General features: G+C 45.6%; 1 protein-coding gene across 1 annotated transcript; it reads left to right on the forward strand.

The window, feature by feature from the left end:
• The first annotated feature begins 11,426 nt into the window (after nt 1-11,426).
• Nucleotides 11,427-12,101, forward strand: LOC135813543 (uncharacterized). The gene has a single exon (XM_065326635.1). The coding sequence runs from the start codon at nt 11,427-11,429 to the stop codon at nt 12,099-12,101; it is 675 nt and encodes a 224-aa protein (XP_065182707.1).
• Nucleotides 12,102-12,925: the final 824 nt, after the last annotated feature.

Genomic DNA, 12,925 nt, shown 5'->3' on the forward strand with positions numbered 1-12,925 from the left:
TACTTCACTTGTGCCATTCAGGATGATGATAAAGAGAAAGACAAACAGAAAGCTCAGAATCTTGAGGAACAATGGACATATATTATAATTTGAAACTCGGATGTTGAGCCATAAATAAAAGTAGAAAGGAAAAGGACATATGGAAACGAGTTAAGAGTAACTCTCCACCACTGTAACTAGATACTATAATTATACAGTCAGAAAGTGCAACAACTTGGCACAAAACTGACAGAGTACTGAGACATTCGACGTCCTGACACCTAGCTTCAACACATCTCCGTAGCGCTAACCGACAGCCTTCCAACTTGGAAGGTTCAAGGTTATGGAAAGACCAAAGAGGGGAAGGCAAGCGCAACGAAAACGAGCACAAGCTTCAGTCCCAACGGAACAAAGAATGTCGATTGTCACTGGACGATGACAAGACCAGTAGGCGATTTGACAAAGCGGTCTAACTACAATTCGAAGCAGCAAAGCAGCACACCACCCAACTTGGGTGGGTCAAAAATATCAAAGATAAGTTAAGAAGGGGGAAGCTTTGCGAGAACGAATTGTACAAGCCTTCTTAACTTATCTTTGATATTTTTGACCCACCCAAGTTGGGTGGTGTGCTGCTTTGCTGCTTCGAATTGTAGTTAGACCGCTTTGTCAAATCGCCTACTGGTCTCGTCATCGTCCAGTGACAATCGACATTCTTTGTTCCGTTGGGACTGTAGCTTGTGCTCGTTTTCGTTGCGCTTGCCTTCCCCTCTTTGGTCTTTCCATAACCTTGAACCTTCCAAGTTGGAAGGCTGTCGGTTAGCGCTACGGAGATGTGTTGAAGCTAGGTGTCAGGACGTCGAATGTCTCAGTACTCTGTCAGTTTTGTGCCTAGTTGTTGCACTTTCTGACTGTATATAGTATCTAGTTACAGTGGTGGAGAGTTACTCTTAACTCGTTTCCATATGTCCTTTTCCTTTCTACATATATTATAATTATATGTATCTATTATTGCCCGATTAAAGAGGTCAATATATGAAATATAGAACGAGTAAAAGACCGAGGTCCCCCGAGGTCTTTTACGAGGTCTATATTTCATATATTGACCGATTATGAGGGCAATAATAGATTTATCACGACATAGCATACCTAAACTGTTTTTAGCTGTGTTTATAGGAAGAAAGGAATACTATTATAATAGTACAGAGTATGTACATATGCCGTTTACATTGGACATGACTTCTCTATAAACAGAAGTTTTCAGTTGTCACTTGTAGTATGTTCCCGAAGTTCTTTGACTGAGAATCTGACAGTTTGGGTTCAAATCCCAACATTTGGCTTCAGATTTTTCTTCTTTCAGTTCTGATTTTTTTTCTAAGTTGAGGAAAAAGTTCTAAGTCCTCGGGCTAAGTGGTCAATAATAAGCGGTCAATATAAGCGGTCAATATATGCTGATATTTGACCGCTTAGAGATCACAAGTTTCTGTGGGGGTCAATAATAAGAGAGTGATAATATATAATATAATTATAATATATGTCCGAGGTTGCTGGGTGGGTACGACAGCCCCAGCGCTAGAAGGTGGGCTTTCTGTTGCATCGTCTCTCTTGCATGCAACTATTTGTGAAAACCGTGTACTTACCCCCGCATGCACCATTGTTCACAGGCGAATTATCAAACACGTCCTGTGCCGCATGCTGATCAGGTAGTGCCATATATGTGGCACATAATATGCCATATATGTGCCATATACTATGGTATAATTATGGTATAATTATGGTATATGGTATATGGTACATGGTATATGCCGTCCCTCTCAAGTGTGTGTACCATGGTACATGTATGTGTTGTACACTGTACTGTCAGTTGACATGCATGCCCCCTTTCAAACCCAGACAAACTTTTCGGGATTGGTCTATACTGGACCTGGCTGAATGAGCGCTGTAAACAAGAACACATACCTGTTGAAGCTGCATGCTCTCTCTGCTGTGAAGGTTTTACTACGATCCGTAGGCCTGTGGGATTGCCCTATTTAAAAATTGATAATATTTTAAGGAATAACGTATGGCAGAGTGCAATGAAGTTTGCGCGGCGTGAGAACCTTAGGGTGCGTTCTTAAAGCCTCTCGGAAAAGTTGGAGACTCTTCGAAAAGTTCGAGAGCAGTTCTTATATCCTCTCCGAATTTTAGGAGGCTCTCCAAAGCTCTCCAAGCTTCGGGGAAGGGGGGGGGGGGGTGTTGAAACTTGGAGATTCCCGCGGTTTGGGATCAGCGCGTGTGAACTAGGCTAAAAGCCACGTGTTGACCATGAGTGTACCCATTTCCCTTTTTCTCATACGCACAGTGCATACTATATTCGTGGCACGCAAGATCGCGGCCCCTTTAGCCCATGATATTTCTTGACATGTGCAAAATATCTCCGAATTCTTCCAGACCTGTTCCTTGATTTTACAAGTTTCTTCGACTTCTGTTTCCTTCTTCTCTGAGAAGCTAGAGAATATAAGAACGCACCATTAGTTGTATAGGCATTTTCCAACCCAAACTCCAAAAAACGTCGTGTGAGGTGGGGTGCAGGAAATTCAAAAGATACGGTACATGAGGAAAAAGCTGTTTATACCGTATACTGTAACTACAGGAGTCCGGGATGTTCGATTGGTAAGGATCGGGATCGGGATCCACATCTCAGAACCTTCGCATCCTTCAGGGCATGTTCATTTGGTAGGATCGGGATCCCGATCCACCGGATCCACTGGATTTGCACCTTTTCATTGGTCGAATCTGGATCCGGATCCTTCGGATTTGGATCCGATCAACCCACCTCGGAGAGCAGGGCTGACCGGATCCAACAGATCCAAATGTGATGACCTTTGTGTGTATATGGCGGGTAAAAATCATTTTTGTACACATTGTGATACGCACACGTGGATGGAGATAGAGCTTATTGCCTTTTTGTACGACGGAGGCGTTGAGAACGAAGTCCACCCTTTTGGGTGAGTTGTGGGTGCCATTGTCAACATGTTAACGAACATGGCAACAGTCAAGGTTCAAAATAAAGTGTTAAGTTGAATCTGAAGGATGCGACGGATTTGAGATCTGGATGCTGTTCCCGATCCTTACTAATCGAACATGCCCTCCAGATTCAACTGAACACTTTATTTTGGACCTTGACTGTTGCCATGTTGACAATGGCGCTCACAAGTCACCCAAAAGGGTGAACATCGTACTCATCGTGTGCGTCGTACAAAAGTCAACAAGTTCTATCTCACAGTTGCACGAAGCCTCTTTTACGGGCGAACAAAACAAGACATATGTCAAAGAAAAAGAAAAAAAGGCCCAACCCTAACCTGCCAGTTATGAGGGCTGACGAGGGTCGCCATGGCAAATAAAAAAAATTAAAATTCCGCACGTTCGGGCTCTCCGCCTTCTCCGTGAAATAATAAGGGGCAAGAAATTTGTGTGGAGGCGAAAAGCTCGCCAAGGGCTGGAGACACACATCTACATGTCTTTAGTTCAACGGTCCTGCAAGGAAACACGTGCGACGGCTACTTCGACAGACGCTGGGTCCCTAGATCCCTGGTGTCACGGTGTGCGGATGAGGATCTTGCCCCACGAAGGCACATCACGCTAGCTCGGACTATAATGCCCTATTCACAGGACAACTGTCTGCGACGCGACACGCAATTTGCGACAGTTGCGACAAGAAACTGCGTGTATAGCTGTCGCGAGCTGTCGCAAGCTGTCGCAAGGCGCCTGTCGCAGAAGTTGAAGAAAGTTCAACTTTTGCGACATTCGACACGCGACATACACAAATGGAGTACAATTTCGACCCTGGGTGCACGCGCAGTGCACGTGCATAGTACTACTTGGGCATAAGGATGTCGCAAACATGAAGAATATTGTGAACCGTGTGTCGCTGTCGCAGCTCATCGCATGTGTTGCAAGTCGCTTGTCGCGTCGCAGAACGTTGTACAGTCGTCCCTCTCTAATCCGGCACTTGTTTATCCGGAACCCTTGCCAACCGGCGCACTTTCTGACGAAACCGATTTTTTTCGTTCGATTCCTACATCTTAATCCGGCACTTGAATTCCGCCTCCAGCAGTGACTTTTTGAAACGAATCGCTCAAACTGCACGTATACGCGCGTAGTTTGATTTCATAATCTTTTTTTTTATTATTATTTTTTTACTGTAACAACAGCCTCTTTTACGGGCAAGATTAAAAATTAAAAGCAACACAATGATGAGAAAACAAGAGGGGTAAACACAATAACTTTATCAAAGCTGTTGACTCACGCCTACACACATACACACACACACACAGAGGATAACAATGATACTCAGTACCTAGACTGCAGGAGTTGCAAAGAAAGTTAAATCAATGCAGCCTGATTTCATAATCCGGCGGTCGTAAATCACGTACGGAGCAGGTGCACTCCTTGCCAGGCCGGCCAGGCTAGGCCAGCTGGTCGGTGCCGCGCGCGCGGGGCCACTTCAGAGTTCAGTTCAGTTGACTCGAGTTGCGGTGCCACAATCACTGCTGCAGACCTGACTGCTATATTTTCACAATTCGCTGACAGCAAGGAGTAGTGTGCTGCCAATTTTCAGGTGTGTGTGTGCGTGTGTGTGCAAGAGTACATGTGAACATGTTCTCTATTTTACTTTATCACTTTATCACTGTGTATATTCCTGGAGAACAGTTGAGAATATAAAGCCGTGCACCAAATACTTGGGTTGACACGGAAAACCCTGCGTTTTGACGTATGATATATGCATACAACTGGGTAGGGCCGGGTCAGAGGGCAGGATTTCTTAATCCAGCACCCTCGTTAATCCAGCAGAAAACGTCGTAGCAAAAGGTGCCGGATTAGAGAGGGACGACTGTATTGTGAATCGGCCTTAAGTTAAGGGGGCAGCCTACCCATAAGTTTCATATGGCATTCAATTGACCGTAACTTTGGTGTTTCTCAATGGATTTGAGTGAAAATTTGACCACACACTCCTGCCCAGGTATTTGACGACTCCCTGCTCCTGCCACTATGCTGGCCCTCAGGCCATGATTAACAAGTTCTTGCGCCTCACTGATAGGCTTTCCAGGCCGGAAAAACTCAAATTTCCGGCATAGTGCCACGGTGTGCGAGCCACCCAGGAGCCAAACAAATGCATCATCAAGTTACAATTTTTCACATTTTCGTGCCCATTCTGTCCGTGCGCGGGACCCAAACCTAAAACAAGTCCAGAAGCAGCCACGCGACACGCAATTTGCGACAGTTGCGACAAGAAACTGCGTGTATAGCTGTCGCGAGCTGTCGCAAGCTGTCGCAAGGCGCCTGTCGCAGAAGTTGAAGAAAGTTCAACTTTTGCGACATTCGACACGCGACATTGCACGCTGTCATTTGTTGGCAGCACTGTATTTGAATGTGAGCAGACCGTACGCAACTTGTCGCATCATGGAAAGACGCGAAAGTGTGCAGAATTTTGCTCAAAGTCCAAAGGTCCAAAAATCAAGTTAAAAAACCACGTCAAGTCCTGCTGCACAGCGGCGGGCTTCGCCCGCCGCCGTGCAGATGGACTTTTGCCAGCATCCTCGTGACGTTGCAGATATCTGCACTGCTCTTTCCGTTAATTTCTTCCTATGCAAGTCGCAACTCCTGTTTTGAGTTGTTTTTCTCCTCTCTTTTTCTTTCCCTACTAGTTGCTGTCCCCCTCACCGATCCTTTTGCACAGATATACAGCATTCCCTCACTAGTGGGACCATTGTTATTAGGCTAGGGCCTGTTTTGGACTTCCCACTCCAAATAAAGAATACAAACAAAACAAACAACAGCAGTGAAATTTACAAGTGTGAATTTTAACCTTTAGAGCAATAACGAATGCGTGTGCTAACAATAAACTTGCAAATGGAAAAATGAACAAACAAGAGAAAGAAAGCGGCCAAGCTTGGTCGCACCAAACACGACACGTTACTTGAACAATTTTAACCCAATTATAATATCTTTCTGTACACACAGAAATCAACAAATCTACATAGTGCATATCCACCTCTAGCATTCGCTCAGGCCTCTCAACAAGTCAGAGGACAATAAGGACAAGAGAAAGCGAGGGAAGGGGCACAGAGCAGCAGGGTCGAAAGAAGGAAAAATTTCAAAAAATAAAGCAAAATCCAGTTTAAATCCTGCATTTTGAGCGAAGAAAGGGTGGGAGGGGGGGGGGGCGGGGGCACGCGCCTGGGAACTACAATTACGCAATGATAACACAACTAGCCTACATGTACTTCCACCACCAGCGAAACGATCGTCGTGTGAAACTGCTGCTTGTTACTGCTGCTTTTTGTCCATCTAAATTGTCATAGTCGGAGAGTACGAAACGACACCAGCCGAATGCAGCTCGACTCCGAATCTAACACAGTTCGATGTTAACCCTGTGTTCCTGGAAAAGAAAAGAAAAAGAAAAATCGCAATGAATAAAATATTGTAATGCGCTCCCTCACGTCGAAAATATACAGGTGGAATCCTGTCAATTCGAACCTCAAACTGCCAGAGAACAACTGTTATTATCCGGACACACCAATTATCCAAACATGTACCCACAACACAATTATGTACAATGTATAAAATGCTCGCATTGTCATACAGAGTTGCGCTACGCACCTTAGACACAGATTTATAAGTAGTGGGCACAGAACTGCCTGTGCATGCAAGCCAAACAGACTTGTAGAAAATATAGTGAACTTTGAATTATTCTTTGCTAACTTCGAATGATTACGACAAATCCCATATATTGTTCTATGTAAGTGGCGTCCGTGGAACTTCTAACACAGTAGAGAGGCTAAGATACACATTTTTTATTACTTTTTTTTAAAGTGGGGTTAAAATCTCACGTTACCTGTAAATTATATTAGAGGTTTAAGTTGCACGTGCGACGTGACGTGAAATATTGCCATGGCTAGATTCGGTGTTGTGAAACCACAAGTTCTCGAGAGTGAAAGGCCTTCTCGCTTGTGACATTGTGTTCGTTCCAATGCAGCTGTATCCCGACTCCGCCGTACCGCTGATGTTTACGACGTAGTATACGCTACATGCGCTATGTGCGGTTTGCTGTGTGCGCTGTAGTTGTATGTTGTATGTGTATGCTTTTCTCATATACGCTGTCATTTTCACGCTATAACTACCTGGTGGTTTTAGTGTTAGTTGTTTCAGTTGTTCATTCAGTCATTCATTGTTCATTGTTATTAGTCGATGGAAGTGAAATATACTGTTGAGAATAAATAGTTGTCCTCGTGCCGTGTGGGGTCGTTCGTTCCTGATACTTAAGAGAACCAGAGGGTTCACAACATTCGGGTTGAGTTCGAACAGCAGCATTTTCTCAACACACAAGTTTCAAATCTTACAACAAACTCGATAAAACTATGGATACTCAGACCAATCCGATCGGGATGATCAAACAAAACTTCCAAAAACCCAAGTCACGTGTCTACGCGTGCTACAGTCAACTCACGTATATTAAACACGTCAAATCTTTTTTCACGTAACAAAACGTTTTATTGCGGACAACACGCCAAATTTTACGTGAATGTTTTTGAAATTTGACGTAAAAGTTCACGGACGTAAGACTTTGCCTAAAACGTATAGGGTATTCACACGACAGGCAAATCCACGTGCACCGGAAAGTAATTAGTTGCTATGGTTTTTTACCTATGAACGAGAAAAGTGGCTGAAAGTGGCTGAAAAGTGCAAGCGAGCTGGGGGCCCACTTTCACGATAATCGTGGCATGCACGAGTACATTTACACCTTCTGCTCAGCCTCGGATGCACTGTGCGATGCTCTGGTTACCTGTGCCAGGCAAATAGCTACCAAGTATGTGGACCCCATCTCACTGGAAGCTTATGTGGCTTGCCATCTAGTGCCTTTGGACAAGCAGCAAGGTGTTCGGCCTATCGGGATCGGAGAAGTTGTCCGTCGCATTCTGGTCAAATCCATACTCCAGATTGTTGGCTCGGCAGAAGAGAGTTTTTTTTGGCTACGCAGTTTTTATCACTGGTTTGTTGACAATGCAACACAATTATTGTGGAAAGGTCACAACAATAAGAGACAAGATCAAAAGGAAAGCTTTACAATAATAACAAGGGTACTCTTGATATTAACTGGTTTGAGGGAAAGAGACAAACGGGAAAAGTCTGAAGAAAACATTGACTGCCACCACCAGGACTCGAACCAGGGACCCTCGCTTGTAGCCAGCGATGCTCTAACCACCGAGCTATGGTGTAGTCGTCATCCCAGCAGAGGCCGTTCAACATTTTCTCCAGACTCCGTAACTCACACTTCCTGTGAATCCACACAGGCGGGTGGGACGCAGCCCTCACTGTAACCCACACACTTCACGTACAAACTAGCACGCGGGGAGCCCCAAATCATAAAATATTAACTGGTTTGAGGGAAAGTACTCTTGATAATAATAATAATAATAATAATAATAATATTAACTGGTTTGAGGGAAAGAGACAAACGGGAAAAGTCTGAAGAAAAAATTGACTGCCACCACCAGGACAATAATAATAATAATAATAATAATAATAATAATAATAATGTGGAAGAGAAAAAGACATATGGATACGAGTTAAGAGTAACTCTCCATCACTGTAACATGATACTATATACAGTCAGAAAGTGCAATAACTAGGCACAAAACTGACAGAGTACTGAAACATTCGACGTCCTGACACCTAGCTTTAACACATTTTCGTAGCGCTAACCGACAGCCTTCCAACTTGGAAGGTTCAAGGTTATGGAAAAGACCAAAGAGGGGAAGGCAAGCGCAACGAAAACGAGCAAAAGCCACAGTCCCAACGGAACAAAGAATGTCGATTGTTACTGGACGATGACGAGACCAGTACGATATTTGACAAAGCGGTCTAACTACAATTCGAAGCAGCAAAGCAGCACACCACCCAACTTGGGTGGGTCATAATTATCAAAGATAAGTAAAGAAAGGGAAGCTTTGCGAAAACGAATTGTACAAGCCGAAAGCCAAACTCCTACAGTACTCCTCATGCATGACATTGTGATGGACTAGTTGACTACAAAACAAGTTGTTTCACACGACGTACGTTTCGCCGTATGGTTCGTGACGGCTCATCAGGTGTGCAATTTGAAACTCGGATGTTGAGCCATAAATATATGTGGAAGAGAAAAAGACATATGGATACGAGTTAAGAGTAACTCTCCATCACTGTAACATGATACTGTATATAGTATCATGTTACAGTGATGGAGAGTTACTCTTAACTCGTATCCATATGTCTTTTTCTCTTCCACATTTATTTATGGCTCAACATCCGAGTTTCAAATAATAATAATAATAATAATAATAATAAAACGTAGCCTGTAAAATGTAAAAAGTCACTGAGTACAGTTTTTAAAATGCAATATCCATGTCCAGTATTTATAATCGGCAGTAGAGAGTGCTGTTGGCTGTCTGCAGTTATGCGGTGGGCAAGAGTGCGACGTGAAAGCCGCCATTCATGCAGTGAAGACCACCTTTGATGATGACTACACGGAGGGAGTCCTGTTCGCGGATGCAATGAACGCAATCAATCACCTAAATAGAGCTGTTTGCCTGCGCAATGTTAAGGGGGCAGCCTACCCATAAATTTCATATGGCATTCAATTGACCGTAACTTTGGTGTTTCTCAATGGATTTGAGTGAAATTTTGACCACACACTCCTGCCACTATGCTGGCCCTCAGGACATGATTTACAAGTTCTTGCGCCTCACTGACAGGCTTTCCAGGCCGGAAAAACTCAAATTTCCGGCATAGTGCCACGGTGTGCGAGCCACCCAGGAGCCAAACAAATGCATTTACAATTTTTTCACATTTTCGTGCTCATTCTGTTCGTGCGCGGGACTCAAACCTAGAACAAGTCCAGAAGCAGCCATGGGTGATGGGGTAGGGCCCCTCAACGAGGCCCTGGAATCTGTCACAACGGAACGAGTGGGCGTTCTCTCACACACTCCCACAGACCCAAGTCAATTTTTGAATTTTTTTAGGTTTAGCACGTGCTACGAGGTCGTACCTTTGATACAACATCCAGTGCTGGGACCTCCACAGCAAGCCATTTCCACAGCGCTGCACACCAAATCCAGGATACACTCAGAAACCGGCAAAGACTACCACCAAGAGTACATAACGGGGGGGTTATGTACTCTTGCTACCACTCACGTTTCACTACTGCCTAGTACTGAATCCTACCTGACTTCTTGACACGACTCAAACTTGCCAAAGTCACTAAATCAACGTCAACTACAATAATCACGCCACATATCTGCAACGTCACGAGGATGCTGGCAAAAGTCCTGCTGCACGGCGGCGGGCGAAGCCCGCCGCCGTGCAGCCCAATACGTGGCTCAAAAACCTGATTTTTTGGACTTGGAGCAACAAATGACAGCGTGCAACAAAAAAATCTTTCCGTGCAAGGGCACATTTTCGGCCATAACTCTTGAACGGCCGGTCAGATCGGGACACAATTTTCAGAGAATTTGCAGCTATTCATGCTCTTTCAACTGACGGAGCACTCAATATGAATTTACAAATTCGATTTTTCAGCGAATTTTTGGGTAGTCTGCCACCTTAAGCGGCTATGTCCTAAGCTCGCGCCAGCTATCATCAACACCTACCGCTCACCAGCTCACCTGTATGTTGGAGGAAAGAATTGTTCGCCACAACCGGGGCTAACAGCCGGACGGACGGCTATCGGTATCTTGGTGCTGCCCTTGGCTCTGCCCTGTTCTGCGACGGTTACGTGTCCCAGAAGGTTGACACATGGTGCACAGAGCTGCAGACCCTCGCCAAACATGCGGCGTCTCAACCTCAGGCTGCTTACCCTGTCCTTACTCATGGTCTCCGCCATAAATGGCATTCCTTGCGAGGACAATGCCAGCCATCGCGGACCTCCTGACACTGCTGGAAAACTCCATCAGGCAAGCTTCCTCCCTGCACTGACTAGTCGCCAGGCCCCCGGCGAGGAAGAATGTGCCATCCTGGCGCTCCCGGTCACGATGGCTTTTGTACGGGCGAAGATCTCCTTTTACCTTGTTCAGGCAATGGTTGCCAGTCTACGTGGTCACCGTCGGAACCCGTCTCGACATCTGTCTGGGTCAGCTGTGCTGGCGGCTGCTGAATGTGCCCTGGTGCCATAAACGGTGTACATTATACATGTGCTTGTACAGTTTCTATGGTAATGGTGTTCCCATGGTAATGAGATTCATTTACTTTGGTATTTTCAGTTCGTTTTGTTTGTATTTAGCTCCTCATTGATTTTATACCAGGTGTGGGCCATCCCCTGATTTCATAGGTGCCAAACATTTTACGTTTTTCATTCACAATCATGCTTTTTTTTTACCAGGCGTGGGCCATCCCCTGATTTCATAGGTGCCAAACATTTGCACCTCCCGCCAATCATGTTTGGCGGAATACAAGTCCCCGAGGCAAACTCGATCACCCTCCTAGGCGTCCTCTTTGACCAGAAGCTGTCTTTTGGGGAGCACCTCCGGTCTGTTGCAACCCGGGCAAGGCAGCGACTTGGTCTTTTGCGCCGGTCAGCTCATCTTCTCCCTCTGGCTGGGCGCATAACAGTGTACAAAGCATTCGTCCGTCCGCTGCTGGAGTACGCCCCACTTATCTGGATTGGAGCGTCATCCAGCCACCTCAGCCGACTGGACCGAGTCCAGCACAGGGCCCTCGGAATCATCGGTCCGGGAGCAATCCTGCCTAGTCTGGCAATCAGACGGACAGTAGCTGCCCTAGCTTGTTTATACAAGCTACAAGTAATTACGGGCCCACCTCAACTTCTCGCGGTTCTGCCAGCTCGCCGTCAGCAGTCGGCCAACCCGCGAACCCGGAGCGACCATGCCAGCGCTGCTGGCCACCGGTTTCAACTGGACGCCAGCCTGCCAGCCTCTACCCCGTTAGTCCTGAAGCGATCATTTCCCCACTGTGTGCTCCACCAGTGGAATGCATTGCCCTGTGATCTGCTCCTGCATCCTCCCCATCGCAGCCGAATGCAGGCATTCAAGACGCAGGTATACCGCTACCTGCGCGCCGAGAACTGGATGTGGGCTACTGACTCAGTCTAAACTCAGTATCTACATGTAGGTATTGCTCTCTTTTTCCTTGTTTTCTCTACTCTCTGTCTCTCTGTCTCTGTCTCTGTCTCTGTCTCTCTCTCTCTCTCTCTCTCTCTCTCTCTCTCTTTTTTTTTTTCTGTCTCTCTCTCTCTGTCTCTCTCTCTCTGTCTCTCTCTCTCTCTCCGCCTCTCTCTCTCCGTCTCTCTCTCTCTCTCTCTCTCTCTCTCTCTCTCTCTCTCTCTCTCTCTCTCTCTCTCTCTCTCTCTCTCCGTCTCTCTCTCTCTCCGTCTCTCTCTCTCTCTCTCTCTCTCTCTCTCTCTCTCTCTCTCTCTCTCTCCACACTATACTTTTCGCTATATATATTTTTCAATCGTTTTTGTTTCTCTTCTTCTCCCGATTTTCTGATGCGTGAAGTAGGCGCGGATGCCGAGACCATTGGTCGGCGGAGCCTGCAGCACCTCATCACCACCGCTGCGTTGCATTTGCAGCCCCATTCAGTCAATGTCTTGTTAGTCTGTTGTTTTGTCATTTCCTGCTTCTTTCTTCTTTTACGAATTGGGTGCGTGGTTTCAAGTAAAAAAAAAAAAAAAATTACACCAAAGAGCGCGAAACAAGACTTGATTTTTACGCGGCTCTTTTTAGAGCATGATGAGCGTGTTTTGAAAATTTGAAATACCCATGGCTTCTGGTCGGTAAAGCATTCAAAAATGCAAATGTTCCTGTGGTCGAGTGCAGCTGTGTGAATCCAAACAGTCACTTAAGTCTTTTCTCGTACATGTATATCACTCCCTGTAAAATGTGCTAGTGCCTGTCGTGTGAATTGCCTCCCTTAA

The sequence above is a fragment of the Sycon ciliatum genome, chromosome 4 (assembly GCF_964019385.1).
Source record: "Sycon ciliatum chromosome 4, ocSycCili1.1, whole genome shotgun sequence".
In the NCBI taxonomy this organism is placed as follows: domain Eukaryota; kingdom Metazoa; phylum Porifera; class Calcarea; order Leucosolenida; family Sycettidae; genus Sycon; species Sycon ciliatum.